Genomic DNA, 16,845 nt, shown 5'->3' on the forward strand with positions numbered 1-16,845 from the left:
ACCCTCTGGGGGAAGAATCTGTTCCTGATATCCAACCTGAACCTGCCCTGATTCCAGGCCACTCCCTGAGTGCTGTCCCTGTCCCACAGGGATCAGTGCCTGCCCCTGCCCTGACTGAGCTCCAGCCATTCCCTGAGTGCTGTCCCTGTCCCACAGAGATCAGTGCCTGCCCCTGCCCTGACTGAGCTCCAGCCATTCCCTGAGTGCTGTCCCTGTCCCACAGAGCAGAGATCAGTGCCTGCCCCTGCACTGACTGAGCTCCAGCCATTCCCTGTCCCACAGAGATCAGTGCCTGCCCCAGCTCCAGCCATCCCTGGGTGCTGTCCCTGTCCCACAGAGATCAGTGCCTGCCCCAGCTCCAGCCATTCCCTGAGTGCCGTCCCTGTCCCACAGAGATCAGTGCCTGCCCCTGCACTGACTGAGCTCCAGCCATTCCCTGAGTGCTGTCCCACTGATCCCACAGGGATCAGTGCCTGCCCCTGCCCCTGGTGAGGATGCTGAAGGCCACCATGAGCTCTGGCCTCAGTCTCCTCCAGGCTGAGCAGACCCAGTGCCCTCAGCAGCTCCTCACACTCCGCCCCCTCAGGGCCCTTCCCCTTCCTCGAGGCCTCCTTGGGATGTTCTCTAATGGCCTCATCTCTTTTTTGTGTTATGGCACCCAAAACTGCCCCAGCACTCGAGGTGAGGCCTCCCCAGCTCAGAGCAGAGCAGGACAATCCCTGCCTTGCTCTGCTGGAGATGCTGTGCCTGATCCTTCAGATCTGAGCATCAGATGGAGAATAACAATGAATAACAATTTCTGTTCAGCCTAGGAACTGTGAGGATTATTTTTGCCCGTTGATTTTTTTTTTTTATTTTCAAAATTACAATTGCAGAAATGAATTAAAAAAGCTTTGTTGAAATTCTGCTCCCTGGGCTTTGTATTATACCATGTTTGGAATAGAAGAGAGAGCAGACTTTTCCTCAGCTGCTTCTTCATTACTTTAATGGTTGGACTCAAAGGTGTTTTCCAGCATAAATGATGCTGTGGTTCTATGATTCAGTTACTTTACTTGAAGTATGCTAAGCTCATTAATTTGCATTGCATCTTCAGGTGGCCCACCTGCCCTTTTTGTACTTTCTAGCAGTGAGGCATGACCCAGACCTCCACCACCAATCCTGTAAAAGTTTTGAGAGAAATCCTGCTTCATTAATCCCAAATAGGAAGCTCTGGAAGTTTGATAACTCAGTTTTTTGTTACCTGTAGATGTTGTACACTTTTCATTTCATGCTGGATCACTGGGGGATCAAATGGCAACAGATCTCTCAGGTACAGGCAGAACTTGACTTTCTGTGCTCAGAGACTCTTTCTCATAAAAGAGCACTTGGACTGCTCTTCCCCTACAAGTGTTTTTTACAGGAGTTATTTCAGTGGTGTTCTCACACACAGCAAGCCCTTGGTGCTTATTGGAAGGTTTTTATTTGGCTTCTCCTTCTTCCTTCTCCAGGAATGGGGTTGCCTGAGAGACACTGAGACATCTCCATTTGTAGAGATATTTAAAATCTGCCCATCCTGGTCAGCTTGTTCCAGCTGCCCTGGGGGTGCAGGAGGCTTGGATGGGTGATCTTGAGAGGTCCCACAAATCTGTGAAAAGCACAGGTTCACCTTCACCATTTCAGTTCATGGAGTTGGAGTTACAGCCAGCTTTTGAAAGGCACCTACATCAAAACAGAAGTTTGCCCCTAATTTCACACAAGTGCTGGTTTCAGGGTCTTAATTCAGTAATTTGTTGTCACCATTTATTCCTCCTGGCTACAAGAGAACATGTTCCAGCTTATGCAGATCTATGGGAACCTAAAATTTTAGAGAACTCCAGTTTGAACTGACACAGTGGTCTAGGCAGGACTCTGGTAGGGACCAGACTGACTGCTAGGTATATAATAAACCCATTAATTTCTCAGAAAAGACTGAGCATCTGTCATGTTTGCTTTGCAGAAGATAACCTGACAAAAGAATGGCCACTTCATGAACAAATTTATCTTGAGGACATGTCCTGGAATGAAGGTATGAGAGCCTTGCTGCTGGTTCCCAATGCTTTTCTTTGTCCCTCTTAATGTTTTCTCTTTTTTTTTCTGCATCTTGCACCATTGTTGCCTTACTTTTAAGTGCTGTTTTTGCTGTTTTGCTCTCTGAGATTACCTGGATTAGAACTTTTCTGTTACATTTGTTTCCCATTTCATCTGCATTTCTCCCCACCTTCACTTGCAGTACCACTTTTCACCCAGCTCTCCTCTGGTATCATTGAGAGTACATAGATTTTTCCCATATCTCTTGGGCATCTTCTTGCCCTTCCTGTGATGGTAGAATGCCTCTGTTTCTTTTTTCATCTGCCACTGTTCCTTCCCTCCTGTCTATTGCTCTGGCTTTTCTTGTTTAATTGCTTTTGGAATAAATGGCTGATATTTATTTTTATTTTTTAACTTTTTTTTTAAGTTGTGAGGGGAAAAATCCTACTTTTTTTTGTTTTGGTTCCTGGGTTAGCAGCCTGTTTTGGAAGCATCCTCGATCTGTATGATTTTTCTTTTAGTATCATCAGATTGTGCACCTTGTAATTACTGAAGTTTTTTGTTTCGGTTGTTTGTTTTTTGTTTTTTTTTTGAAGAGACTCCATTGGCTCTGGTTGTTCAGTGTAAGAATTCCTCAATCACTGAAACACTTTGAGATTATTTTTTGAGCTACAAAGGTAGCACAGATACTGATACTTACAACCCAGCAGTGGGAGGTTGTTACTAAGAGCAGCTTTGTGAAGAAAATCCTAAATAAATTCTTGATTCTTCTCCAGCACTAAAGGTGTTTTTGTTTTCTTTTTTGGCAGATGAACAACTCTACACTCTGTCCTGTCGATGTGGTGGGAATTACAGTGTCTCCAAGAGTGAAACCAAAGATGTATCTTTGGTTTGTTGTGACACATGTTCACTTGTTATCCAGATCCTGCAATGATTGTTTCAGTGAAGCACATTGAGTGTTACAAACTGTTCAAAAGACTGGGCAAACACGTGACAGAATCTGCTAAGGAAATGTATGTTAAAGAACAGGGGGGCACTACAAGAATGAGTTCATTCAGGGTTAAAAATGACAAGTTCCCCTTTGCTCTCACAGCTGGGATTCTCCTACTGCAGCTCAAGAGCTCATTGCTCAACACCTCCAACCCAGAACAGCAGTTTGTACAACTGGAATGCATCTCCTGATCTAAAGGTCTCTTTCCCAGCAAACAACAGAGCAGCTCCTTCCAATTTCAGTCTGAAGCAGCTCTTGGGCCCTTCTTCTTAGGTTAAATCCTTGCAACAGCTCAGATGACAAAATTCAATCAGGAGGCACAGACGTGAGAATGCTTTGAAGATAATGAAGAGCAAAGTTCAGCAGTGGGAAACAGGAACATTTTCCATTTGTAAGCTAAATATTTAAGTTCATGAAATCCTCCCAAGGGCTGGGGCCTAGGAGGAGGAGGCAGAGGCTGGCAGCTGGAAGCAGTGGCTGTGCCTGCCCTGTGACAGTGGCATCACCTGGAGCAGGAGCACGTGCTGGGCTGAGGCTCTCCGAGGCAGAACAAATGGAGTCATCATTCCTGAGAGGACAGCTTAGGAGGAAGCTGAGCTCTGACCCCACTGGGCAGCCAGAGGAAACCCCACCTGCAGGTCTGGAACCCCACTGGTGCTGTGTTCAGTGCCAGCCCTGGCACCGCCTGCTGATGGCAGGCACATCATTTTGGTTGATGACACCAAGTGTATCATTCTCACTCTGAAGTTAGGTGTAATCTCAGAAAGGGATATCTTTGTCAAGTAGTATTTGTGTTTATTCTAAGCAAAAATAGTTCCATTCATTTTAGTAGAAAATACTATGAAAACAGTCAATAGTACATAAGTCTTTTAATCATCAAGAAATCTGTGGCCGTTGGGGCTTGCACGTAGAAATCCAAAGTCATTCAGAGGCCATATCTGTAAAATAAAGAACAGTTACAAGAGATTTAATCACAATCCAAAGTTCAGTGTTTTCATTTGTTATTGGAATTGTTTCATAAACATTATCATTTTTTCTCTCTTTGGTAAAGAACTTTGCTCACTGATGTGCTTCTCTTACTGGGAGTAATAAATCCTGTGTATTACAGGGAATTGTTCCAGAGTGTGAATTTTACCATTTATACAGGAGATGTGCTTTGCTATGGAGAGCCTCATGGATTCCATTGCTTTTTTCACCCTTGGAAATAAATATGTTCCTAAAGAGCATCTTCCCAATTCTGTGTTTTCTAGCCTGTAAAGCTCTTCATGACTTTAAAGACCAGGTATGTGTTTTTTGGTCCATCTAGGAGGAAAAAAGTACCACACACATGGACATCCTTGTGATGAGGTGTATTTTTATTTTATTTGTATTTTCAAGATGGGCCTTTGAACTGGAAATACCAAACCTTGGGAAAAAAAAGATCTGTTGGCTAAAGGTAAACTTAAACAAACTTAAACAGGAATGAAGGGGTGGAGTGCCTGCCACCACCAGGCTCTGGATGAAGCTCCTCTGAGAAGGGACAGTTATTTCCAAAAGAGCACAACTCATCACCAAGTACAGGTGTCAGAGAGTGAAGCTGGCCAACAAACAAATCTTCTCTCCAGAAATTACCTGTGGAGCTGTTCATGTACTGAATGCTCCCAGGAGTACTTTGCTCTGCACAGTCATTAATTACATGTAGGATGGTCTTGGATGCAAAAAAAAAAGCAACAGGAAAGCAAGGACATTCATTTACTCACTGCCCTTTGTCTCCCTTGAATGTCTGTGTCTCTTTCAAAGATGGCACAAGGGGCTCAGCAGGAAGAAGAGAAAGATGAGGATGAACAATCAATGCCCTCTGTGGCTCTAAGCCCATAAAAATTGCACAGCCCTTGCCCAAGATGAAGCAGCCTAGACAGTGAAAGGTGGGCTGCTACCCTGTTCCCAAAGCATCTGTCAGTATTTTAGTTATCTCACTTATTTTTCCTTAGACTTTGATCTTAAGAACAGCAACCTAAGAGCAATCCAGAGTTCATGGAGCAGCCAGAGCTCAGAAGAAGGAGCCTTTGCTGCTCCCTGTGTGGAGTGAAAGAGCAATTGTCTCGTTTAAACGAGGGAGCACAGGCAAAGGCTCAGCTATTTCTGCCCTGTGATGTGTCCCCAGCAGCAAAGGCTGTGCCAGGAGAGGCTGAGGCAGCTCCAGCAGCTCCAGCAGCTCTCTCCTGGCTGGGGCTGTGCCCTCTGCAGGCTCCTGTGCCCCACCAGGAAGGCAGAAGGACAATCATGCTCAGGACCTCAAGTGCTGTGCATCAGGAAAAGGCTCTTGTGCAAGATCTCAGACAATTCCTGTGGCTCTGGCATGTGCAGTCAGGGAGGAGCAGGGGGAACAGCTGTGACACAGAAGCACAGAGGTGATGTCTTGTCTCTGTGCTGATCAGTGAGCTATTTTAAGTTCCTCACAAAAATACAGATACAAGCCAGCAACAGAAGGGTATTTGTGATCTTGGTTAGCAGCAAAGCTGTAGAATTCAAAGCTGTCCAGAGGGCCTGTGCTGGCTGCAGGCTGGGTGTCAAGTCTTTGTTTGGCCCTGAAGGCGAGCAGAAGTAAAAAGAAAGAAAAATATCCCATATAACAAATGTGAGCTGATCTCAGTAAAGGCCTGGAGAAGGTAGTTTTTCAGTCTGTTCACTCCAGCACAAATCTCATTTCAGGCAACTCAAATCACACCTACTGCAACTTGACTTTCTTTCAGTGAAAGTAATCAAATTAGCTTTAAAGGTTGCTTTGACAGTGTAGTTTGAAATTTGTCACAGTAATCTTAGTGGTAGAGTTAGAATGAAAATGATGTTTTATCTAGTCTGCATATGCAGGGAGAACCTGAGAAACAATACTGGTGCTTGGAAAGAGATGGCAAGCTCTCCTCTGTGAAACAAAGACATGCCACTCTGCCTTTAAAGTTCTGACAGAAGTTGACTGTGACTTGCTCATTCAGACTGGCTCTTCCAATTAGCAGCTCTTTGCCCTCTCTGCTTTGGCCTACATAGATAGATTTGATCTGATGGACGGGGCATAAATGGGGCTAACTAGCTCTTTTGAAGATACACCACAGGTCTAGCTGTGACATGGAGCCTAAATCCAGGGAATGCACAGGATATCCTACCTAGGACAGCATGAAACATGAGTTCTAAGTGGGATTCCCAGTGCTTTTCCTGAATTTGCAGCTGCTTTGATTTCAGCAGCCCTTTATGGCATGACCTTGTGTTTGGAGTGGCAGGACAAGAATCAAGTGTTGGTATTTCTGTAAGGGTTAAAAACTGCTGCACCAACCCTTGGTCTAAACTTCAGATAAACATTCATGTTTTGCCAAGAATAGGTTGGCTAAACAAATGCAGCCAGCTAGGCTGGCTAAGTTCACTCTCTTCTGTGGAAATCCCTGACTTCCAAATTATATCTGGGGTTTTTTGTGTCTATTCCTAAAAAAAGTAACTTAGCACTGAAAGGCACTGTTACATCTGCTGCTCCAAAATCCACTGCAAGACAAAGACACAAAACCTTCCATTCTGAAGGCAGTAAAAACTGTTGGATGGAGGAGAAGCCAAAGCTGCAGCAGGCTGCACTGAAAGCACTCAGAGGTTTCCTGGCCAGTGGCCAGCCAGCCCTGAGCAGGCTGTACCTGCTGCCCTGACTGCAGTGAGCAGCAGCAGCACACAGGAGCAACAGCACTCTGTGCCCATGTGAGCTATCAGGAAGAACTCAACTAGAAACACTCATTTGAAGAACAAATTCATTTTTGCTTTTGTTAGGCACCATCTACTTAAATCTCACAAAAACTTGAATAATCATTACTCTATGCCACTGTCATTAAAAAACTGCCTGTGAAATCTGGTTAAATTATTTTGATTAAGTATCAAGTGATTGCATAATTATTTTTTTTTAACAGACAATGTTCAGGACTCCTAAAGTAGTGCTTCAATATGAATTATCTGTGAGTTCCACTCATTGTACAGAGTTTACTTAGGGTTCAGTCCTGTCAGTCACTTCATTAAGGTCTTTCAAACACCTTCCTTGTCAGGGCACAAGCTGGACACAAAATCTATTGCTGTGGAGAGATCCTGTGACTGATTCTGGCTCTCCATACACACAGCTTCTTGATATATCCATTAAAGCAGTGAACAGCAGCAGCTTTTCTGTACCTGTGCACCAGCTTGGAGAAATGCTTTTTCCAGTTGCATTATTACTGCCACATTCTCATTAGAGGAGTGTCAGCAGATGAACATCCTTTGTCTCTTAGCAGTCAATAATTCAAGCTAAAACCTGGGCCATAAAAATAGCCCTGTTGGGAACCAGCCTTTCCCCTCTGGTGCCCAGACAGCAGGAGAAGGGGCAGAGCCCTGAGTAAACACCAGGGCAGAACTCAGAGCAAATGGGAGGAACAGAGGTCACCCCAAATTTGCCAGTAGGGCTGAGGGGGCCCTGTTGTCTGAGGTTTAGAAAGCAATTACTGATTGTAATCAATAGCTCCAAGGGGTTGTTTTGAAAAGTCCCAAATTGTGTTCATAAATACTGTAAATTAAGGATATAAGGCTTTGCTAATTGGAAAGATCTAATCTTCCCTGTGTAATACAGGTGTGCTAAATTATGGGTTTGTGGATGTGTTGAAGTACATGGAGAAAACCTTTTTTATTGTTCTGAATGCACAACTTTAAATCCAGCTTTCTAAAAGCAGGTGCATAACTGTGTAATACACACTCCCCTATTTCTTAGATTAAACTTTTTATGGAGAGGAAATTATGCTATATTTCTTCTTTTTGATAAAAGAGTAAACTAGTAACACAGATAATATCATAAAATAATTCAGTGTGAAATAAAGTTGTAGAATTGTTGAAGCAAAAGGAGAAAAAACTGTGATGGTTTATACAGTATAATATTCATTTAAAGCATTTTTTTAGTTTAAAAAGCAGCAAGGCCAGGCTACATGTGCAAGTCTGGAAAGACAATCTTTTCCTCCATTTTGTTTTCTGGACCACAGAGCTACAACAGTGAAAAATCATTTTGCAGAGAGAATCAAAGTAAGGATGAAATGTACATCTGTGCAGTAGGGCGTAGGTGTGTACATTTGTGGTTTTATCATGTTTGGATTTGCTTGCAAAACAATTCATTCCATTTTCACAGCAGTGAAAACTGCTCAGTGCTGCTCCAGTCCTCCCTCCAAAAACCCCGTCACTGTTGATTTATCCTTTTACAGCAGGTGGTGGAGTGTTCATGCTTTCCTTTCCATTTGCTGTGGCCAGGCAGCTGGGGAGGCAAGTTTCAGTACCTAACAGCCACTCATTAAAAATGCATTAATGCAACTGTTTTTAGATAGTAGAAATTCACATACCTTAAGACAAATGCGTCCTCTTATCAGCCCATAAGGAACAGGTCCGTAGCACCTGGAATCTGTAGAATTCCTGAGATTATCACCTTCTAACCAGACATGTCCTTTAGGCACCTATAAGCAAGATTGAAATGTAAAAAGAAACCAGAACAGAATGGTGTTAAGCACAGTTTGCCTTACAGTGTTTTTCCTGATTTCTGTGCTCTGTATTTCACGACTGTGTAATGAACTAAATTTTATTGAGTCTATGAGACCCACTGCCAGATTTAGAGGGATGAGAAGGAGTGCTCCAAAGTATCTGTTCTATCATGTGCTCAAAAACCAATGGTTTGCAACAAAAAACCCAAAATGAAGATGCAAGAGGTTAGACCAATGTGACAGGGTCATTAATTTAATAGACTTCAAAAGAGGTCATTAGGATGTTGACTGAAAATCTGCCCTCCTGTCGCAGTAACAGCATGAACAGGGCAGCCACACACTCATCAACATCCTGGGGCCAGCACCAAGGCTAGACCTGTTAGTAGATTCATGATGAACTAACTGGTAATTGATTGTGACATCAATTACGAATAATCTCATCATTTTATCGGAGTAGGCTTGTCAAAGTTCTAATTAAGATCACAGTTCATTCTATGTGCAGGCAGAATCCACAACACATTATATTGCAATAATGATGATCACAAAACAGCAAATCCCTTTTTATAATTTGAAAATTAATGATGGTGACCTTATACTATATGACAAAGACCTTTCATTGCCCATATATATTATGCATTAACTATATTACATACCACAGATTCATGGCATTCACTGGCTGACTCAATGACAAAATGAGAAATAGCAACATAGCTGTAATAGTTACCTAAATGAGAGTATGAAGCTTTCATATGTGAAAAAGTTGCTCCTGCAAGTCTTAAACTAAGATATCTACTTGGGACATACAATACTATTTTGTAATGTTTTCTTAAAAATGTTTCAGATACAAATAACCTCTTTCAAGTTGCCAAATAAAATATTTAATAATTATGTTTCTTATTGGGTCTTGTTTCTAAAATTTTAAACCAGGCTGAAAATTTAAATGAAGCAACATATTCTCAATCTAGAGAATATTTAATATGGACTTTAAACATTTATTTTTCCAAAACCAAGTATCCACTTGAAACATTACTATGAAGTATCTACTTGAAACACTACTACTACAACAATTCAGAGGAAAAACATATGGAAACAAACTAAATAAATAAACAAACAAACAGTTTCAAGTGAAACTCAAAGTACAAGTAGCATGAATGTTTTAGAATTGAGCCATGCACTGTAAACACAATAGCCTGCATAAGAGAGAGTTGATGGGTAACAGATTAAACAATGTGAAAGACTCCAGAGTAAAGGCAGGTTGTAAACCAGTAAGAACAAATGCAGATGTCCCACTGGAGCAAACTGCAGGTGATACCTGCAGGTTTCTGGCCAGCTAACACTCCCTGGGAACCTGGGCTTGCTCTTGTTTGGCCATGCTGCCCCGTGCCTGTCACCAGAGCAGCATCCCAGGCTGGCACACTGCTGCCACAGCCCCTCTGCTGAGCGTGGCAAATGTGCCAGCTGTGCACTGAGACACAACAGGTCACTTGGGCAGCAGGAAACCCACTGCAGAGAGCATCTGTGAGCCTGGCCATCCCCCCAAGCAGCCCTGTGTTGCTGTGGCACCAGGAAAGGTGCTGGAGGTCTCTCAGAGGGCACAAAGCCTGCCCTCAGCATTTCAGAAGGTGCCCAGCAATGTCTAAGCCCTTCTGAAACCCACTGGCACCATCTCCTGCCCCAGGTATGTCCGGTTTTCGGCTGTTTGGAGGGCCTGGAAAGGCCCAGGATGGCCTTGGACAGCCCGCGTATCAAAGGACGAGAAGAGGCTTCAGTTCTTTTCTCGGTCTCTGTGTTTATTAAATGTTTATCTAAAAGATTTTCTCTCGGCCTGACAGAGCTCTGCTCAGCAGCCAGCCATGAGCACACTCCCTGCCCCCCGGGCGGTCACCTATCTTTATACCCATGGTTACGTGTACAATATTTATCATTTTTCCCCAATCCTTTTTATTCTTATTGCCCGGTGCACTTTCAGTAATGACCAATCCCAAAGTGCCACCATCACCAGAGAAGATGGAGGAGAAGAAGAAGAAGAAGAAGGACAGGACACGCCCCAATTCCTCCATCTTACTTCTCTAAACCCCCCTGTACAGAAATCCTAAACCCTGTGTCTCACTCTCTAATTAACTAATCCCTTCACCATTCACCCCGGTGAAACCCTCCTATCCTCATACAGGTGTCGTCTCCCGTGTAGGATCAAAGTCCAGCCACCAGACACTTCTGGCAACATTCCAGGACTCCCGAGCCCCCCAAGGGTGGTCTCGGTGGCTCAGCACCTCAGTCCTGAGGTGCTGAGATCCCACACAGGTATAAAGGAATGCCACCTCCTTTGGTTTTACTTGTTCCACTACTTGAGCCAAGCTTGTTCTCCCAGTCCTTCCAGACAGGAATTCCCTGTTCAGCTTGTCTGCCACCTTTGTTGCTTGCTGGGCTGATCGGATTCCTGGCACATGCACCAAAGGGTTTCCTCTGGGAAGGCCAGCTGGTTCCAGCTACATGACTTTGGCCCTCCTCCTACCCAAGCAGCTTTGCAAACAAAAAAAAACCAACCAGAAGTCAATTTATACATTTTCAAAAGCTTCTATCTGGAGTCAAACAACCTGTGTAGAACATGCATCTTGTATTTTTGATAGGTCTGTGTTTGAGCATGTGCTGTCACTGCTGTTTTCCTCAAAGATTCCATGTTTAGGATGTCCAGCAGGGTAGCTGGATGTTTGTGGTCACTTAGTTCAGTGGATTCACCCAAAGCACTTCCTGTGTCCACATTCACACATGAGATTGATTCCCAGGTGCAAATAACAGCACAAGGCAGCACCTGACTCTCCTGGTGCAAACTGCCCTGTCCAACACATACTGGAATAACCAGTCAGCCACCAAACTGCTGCCACTGTGACACCAAACACACAGACAGGACAAGCTGGAATTACTAAGATATAGAAAGCAAAGCCATGCTAACATTTCATGTTGCTGCAAAACCAACACTTCTTGCAGTGTGCTCCTGTTTCCCTGCCAGCTCCCCCTGTGCTGTTCTGGATCCTGTGCTTTCTCACTGCTCCCAGTTCACAGGCAGAATGTGATGCTCATCTTTTACTGTGTAAAATAAAGAACCACTCGTGACTCAAGTATATCCAAAAGCTTTATAGAACACTTCCCATATTTCCACCAAGCTCTAAAATTACAAAAAAAGAAAATAAATTGCTTTTGCCTGTAATGGTATAAAACTACTTCCAGTACTAGGAATAATTATTTGTCCAGTCAATATGTTAACATTTTGCAAGTATAACATTTGCAGTAAAGTGTCTTCCTACATCCTGAAATTCACCACTTAAGGTAATTTTTGCAGTTCTCCCTGGAAGGTATGACTGGGCCCTAACCTCTGAATTTGGCATTAAGAGTACTGTCACAATGTGTGATTCATCTAGGGATAATGCACCTTTGCAGTGTCTGTCCATCATCTAGGCCCTTCACATGAAAAATCACAAGAATTACAGGAAAATGTAAAACCAAATACCAGTGATGGGCAATAATCATTAATTAAAAAAAAAAACCAAAACCCAAGAGTAGTATAAACCCCTTTGAAATAAAGACCAGTGCCAGAATCCTCCTCTATGCACCAAGCCATGTCTACACCCCATCACTGATCTCAGTGGGATTGCTCACAGGGAATAGTTCACTTGGAATATCAGAGGCCAGGACCCAATCTGAAACACTGCAAAGCTCTGCAAGCACACTAGCTGGGAATAATATTCACCAAAGGAAAAAAACCTGGCTGTTAAAAACCTGTGTTTTTAGTAAGAATGTATTAATTGCACAGAGGGAAAGCCACCTATGTCACAGATCAAGGGGTTGCATTTTGGAATCTACAGGCAGTGGACCTCTTAGAGAAAGTTAACTGCAGCCAAGAAATGGCACAGAAATCACAGAGGGACAGTGAGTGCAAACCCCCCCTGGTGAGGGGTAAAAGCACTGCCCTGGGCTGGGCAGCATCTCTGAGCTGCCTACACACAGGCCAGAACTAAAGATGGCAAAGTGTCACACAGCCAGCAGCTGAATTTTCACAGAACGAGTGGGACTGCAGAAGCAGCAACTCCTGAGCAGGGCAGGCTGCTGTGAAACGCTGTCTCTGACTGTCTGCAGGCAGCTCCCTGTGCCTCAGCAGCCCCTGTGCCCCTGCTCTGTGCAGATTATCCCAGATTTACCTCCCTTGTTCTCAGGCAGAACCGGTTATCTGCAGTGCTGCTTCAAAGTGTGGCACTGAAAGGCACCATCAGACACCCCCCTGCTCCCTCCCCAGGCTCTAGACCAGAACAAGACCATCCCTGGCAACAACTGAGCTGGAGGCAGCAGTTCATTCTCTTTCACCCCAAATAAACATCTTTCACCGAGACAAACTGGCAACACTTGCAGAGCTGTTGGAGTTTACTCAGTGGTGCAGTTAAAGTGGCAGAGCTGAAGTACAGGGCAGGTGTTTGATGCATACTCACCAGCATAAAACATTAATTTATTTAAAGGGGGAATCATCAAATAATTATATTCTTTTGGTCTCTTCACATGATGCCAAACTTTTTTTCTTTGATTATTCAATTATCTTCAAACCCAAGAGATAAGAACTCTGTGCTGCATTAACTAACATATTAGGAAACTAATGTATTGCAAATAAAGCTAACAGGACTAAATTATCTGCCTCAAAAATACCCCCAAACCCAACAAACTGAAATCATGCTTCTGTGGTTTAGGGTTTTTGTTTTGAGAGAGCTTTTGCTAGTGATTTTAGGGCACTTATAAACATGAATGTCTTACAAAAACATCAGCACATACAATCAGCTGGGAGTAGATGTTTGAACTTTTGTAAGGTCACAGGTATTCACATCACCTCCAGCAATATCAAAGTTTCCAACTTAAGAAGAACTTTAAATAATTCCCATCTTTTCAGTTCAGAGGCTTCCTTCTTGAGCTATGATAAGAACTAATCTCAGTGCTGGACAAAAGAATAAAAGTCTGCAAGTTCTCATCTATCCCTACTAAGGTCTATTTAAGTGCCTCCCACTTTGGTACAAGCAACAAATGTAATTGCTTCATGGCCTGCGGGTGTTCATTTAACAAAAGGAGCTTTTGTGAATAAACCACAGGTGTTACCTTGCTTGATTAAAGTGAAATATGATGAAAGATTCTACAATATCAAATGACAAATTTACTAAATACTGATTAAATTGCCTTATTTAAGTAAATTGCATCTAGTTAGGATAAAATATACACCATAGAAATGCAGGAGTTTGTTTTATCACTCTATACTTAAAGTCTCACATAACTACTCCTTAATCCCTTATTTATTAATTCAGAACCAAGACTGAATAATGCTTAACAAATACTTTTTTTAATGATCCAGTTGCTCCAGGCACTGTTTCTGTAGGTTTATCATAAATTTTGTTCATATTAAGGCTGCCATCTGTATAAAACCCAACTACATTAATTAGCTGAACATTTTCAGAATCAGGGTAAGAATTTGGATTTACTTTTTTGTGCTAAAAAAGGCTATGAAATGATAGCAACCACACTGGAACTTAAACAGCATAGCACATGTTAAATCAACATCTTCTATGTATCCTTAAAAGGCTGAATTACCTGGAATTTAATACTTCTTAATATAAAAGAATTAATTTACCTTAAATTTATAAATTTATGAATTTATAAATGATCTTAAATTTATAGGTACTTCCAAAGAGTTTAGCATTTTCCCTCTACTTGCTGAACAGTTTAAGCTGCTTATGAATAAGACATAATGTACTTGACCCAGTTTGTTTAAATGCACATTTTAAAAAGAAGACATTATGATGTTGGTCCAGGTTGTTATTAGAGAGGATGACAGTGAAACTCTAATGTGTTTTTATACAAAATCAAATTCAGTGTGATTACATATTTATATTATGAATTCATTGTCTCTACGATGTCATTTGTAATTTTAATAGAAGATTTCTAAAAAGGTAAGAAATGAAGACTTGCCTAAGTTTTGAAATGAAATATTAACCAATATTAAAATCACATAAGCTGCAGTGTTAACTCACACACCACAGGGGAACTAAGGAATATTTAACTTAGGCTTGAATTCCTAAGACATTTTAAGATATTTTTCTCTACTGTGAAAGCACAGCAGTTGGGTGTTGTTCTGCAAGAAAAATGTGGGTAAGCTGTGGGAGCACTCATTGGTTATTTCAATGGTTGGGGTTTCATCACTGCTGCTCCTTCTAAACTTTGTGTAATGTAGGAGTAACTACTGCTGTCCTGAGCTTGACTACATGGAAATTAAAAGGTTTGATCACTCACAGCTTAATAGGAGAGGTTTTCATGTCAGAAATGTCTATGGAGTCAAATATCTGAGAAAACTATCTGATAGTCAAATATGAGAAAAATATCTGCTATCTCTTAGTATCATTTTCTACCTGTTCCAAAAGTTTTCAACTGTGTTGAATAATTCAAACACTTGCATGCATTGTTTACTGCTGTAAATATTTAATGCTGAGATCTAGATAATTTTGTTAAATACACAGACCTCAATTAGCTGGAAAAGCTATGTACCTGTTCTCTAAAACCTCTAGCTGCAACCCTAAATTTAAATTATGAGTCATCTTTCCTTTACTAAAACTATTATCTGTTAAAATTAAAACTAACTGCTTCATGTTCTTAGGCCAAAACATCCAGACCCAAATCTCCTAGCTACATTTAGAAACTCCTAAACAAAAATTCAGAATATGCCTGTGATTGACCAGTCCAGACTCTTATTAGCCTTAGATTTTTAGAAGAAAATATTGATTACAAATCCATCAAAGATTACTGAACAGTTTGCAGAGACCTTTCTGACAGCAATAATGCCCTGTGCTCACAGGTCTGCAGTTCAGCCTGGGAGAGCAGGGGCTGATAAATAATATTATCAGGGCTAAGGAATCCTGTCTGCCAGCTCCACCAGCATGGACCTGAATCTCTCCTGCACAGCTGGCACACTCAGACTAAAACCTGTGCTCAAAAGCTCCAGTTGAGTCCCAAGTAGTTGGGATGGTTTCACCATCCTGAGCAGCTTCCCAGAAGTTGTTACTGAACTTTGAGAAGAGGGATAACAGAATCATAAAATGTGGCTACTTCTATGTTCTTGAAGTATCACCAAACCAAAACTGCAAAGGTACGAAGGCCAAGCCACTTGAGCAGAAGAAATCCTGGAAATATTGAGAATTAGACTGACAAAATCCTTTGTGTTTCTTTTCTCTTGAACCATTTTGTTTTAACAGATCAGAATTTTGATTTAAAACGACTTCTCAGAAAACTCAAGGTAAGCATGAGTCATGAACCCTCTGTAGTGGGATACAGAGCCATCTGCAATGCAACAAATATGCCAAAGGAGCTCTCCTCTGCCACAGACATTCAGCACAGCTGCTGGTTAGAATTATGGCATGACTTTCTCCTCTAGAACACTCAGAGCTAAGCAGGAGCAAGAAAACACCTTACCCATTTTCCATATCAGCAACTACTGGAACTTACTCAGTGAACCACTAAACCATGAGTGTAAACATTAAGACACTTAGAGCAAAAGGAAAAGAAGTGGTGTTTTCATTAGGTTTATTTTTAATTGCTATTTAGGATACCTTAAAATAACTATCCAACAGTACTGAGTGCTCTGAAATACCAAACCACTTTTCAATGTCTTGCAGGGTGTATTGAAACCCTGTGATTCCAATCCTGTGTCATTTGCTTTGACATTATGTTATCCTCAGTGCCCACATTATATTCTTACTTGCTTGGCCTGCATTAGCCAAGAGCTGCTGAAGAGTTCCCAGCACTGTGCAAACACAGCAGGGCGCATTATCTTGGGAATTCTGTTGGCTCTGGAGCTCCCACAGGATGAGGAGATGCCATCTCCGTGGCAAGGCTCATTTTGCTGCAGCACAAGGCAAACACTGGCCCAGCAGCCAGTGGGAGCTGATTGATCACCAGCACGGTGTTGCTGAGATATGGATTTGTATCTCAGCTTTTTATCACCGGGACTTGCACGAGGCAGTCCCTTATTTACAGACTCTGCCTCTATTAAGTGACATTATTAGGGACTACTTTTGTTTAAGTGCCTCAAAGGCTCAGCATATTGGTGGTTTATGACATATAAGCTGTTTGATTCTGATGGTTTAGCCCTCACTTTTTCACACTGTAAATAGGAGCTGCAGCACAAGAACATATGGTACGTAAAGAAATTAAAGCTAAAGTAAATGGCATTAAAGCAAATTCAAACAGAGCAATAAGATACTCTATATTATACTGAATTATAAACCTGTATTAAGA

At 42.1% G+C, this 16,845-nt stretch overlaps 2 protein-coding genes across 4 annotated transcripts in view; one reads left to right on the forward strand and one right to left on the reverse strand.

Moving 5' to 3' along the window:
* The window catches only part of DNAJC24 (DnaJ heat shock protein family (Hsp40) member C24), a 34,830-nt gene extending 30,567 nt beyond the window's left edge, over window positions 1-4,263 (forward strand). For both annotated transcript variants that reach the window (XM_064715620.1, XM_064715621.1), the window contains exons 4-5: window positions 1,976-2,044; window positions 2,856-4,263. In XM_064715620.1, coding sequence (XP_064571690.1) covers window positions 1,976-2,044; window positions 2,856-2,980 — 194 coding nt within the window. In that variant the 3' untranslated portion in view covers window positions 2,981-4,263. The remainder of the gene's footprint in view (window positions 1-1,975; window positions 2,045-2,855) is intronic.
* IMMP1L (inner mitochondrial membrane peptidase subunit 1) overlaps window positions 2,615-16,845 on the reverse strand; it is a 34,197-nt gene continuing 19,966 nt past the window's right edge. For both annotated transcript variants that reach the window (XM_064715617.1, XM_064715619.1), the window contains exons 5-6: window positions 8,398-8,508; window positions 2,615-3,975 (exon numbers count right to left, since the gene is read on the reverse strand). In XM_064715617.1, coding sequence (XP_064571687.1) covers window positions 3,907-3,975; window positions 8,398-8,508 — 180 coding nt within the window. In that variant the 3' untranslated portion in view covers window positions 2,615-3,906. The remainder of the gene's footprint in view (window positions 3,976-8,397; window positions 8,509-16,845) is intronic.

Source organism: Zonotrichia leucophrys, chromosome 5 (genome assembly GCF_028769735.1).
Source record: "Zonotrichia leucophrys gambelii isolate GWCS_2022_RI chromosome 5, RI_Zleu_2.0, whole genome shotgun sequence".
NCBI classification, from domain to species: Eukaryota; Metazoa; Chordata; class Aves; order Passeriformes; family Passerellidae; genus Zonotrichia; species Zonotrichia leucophrys.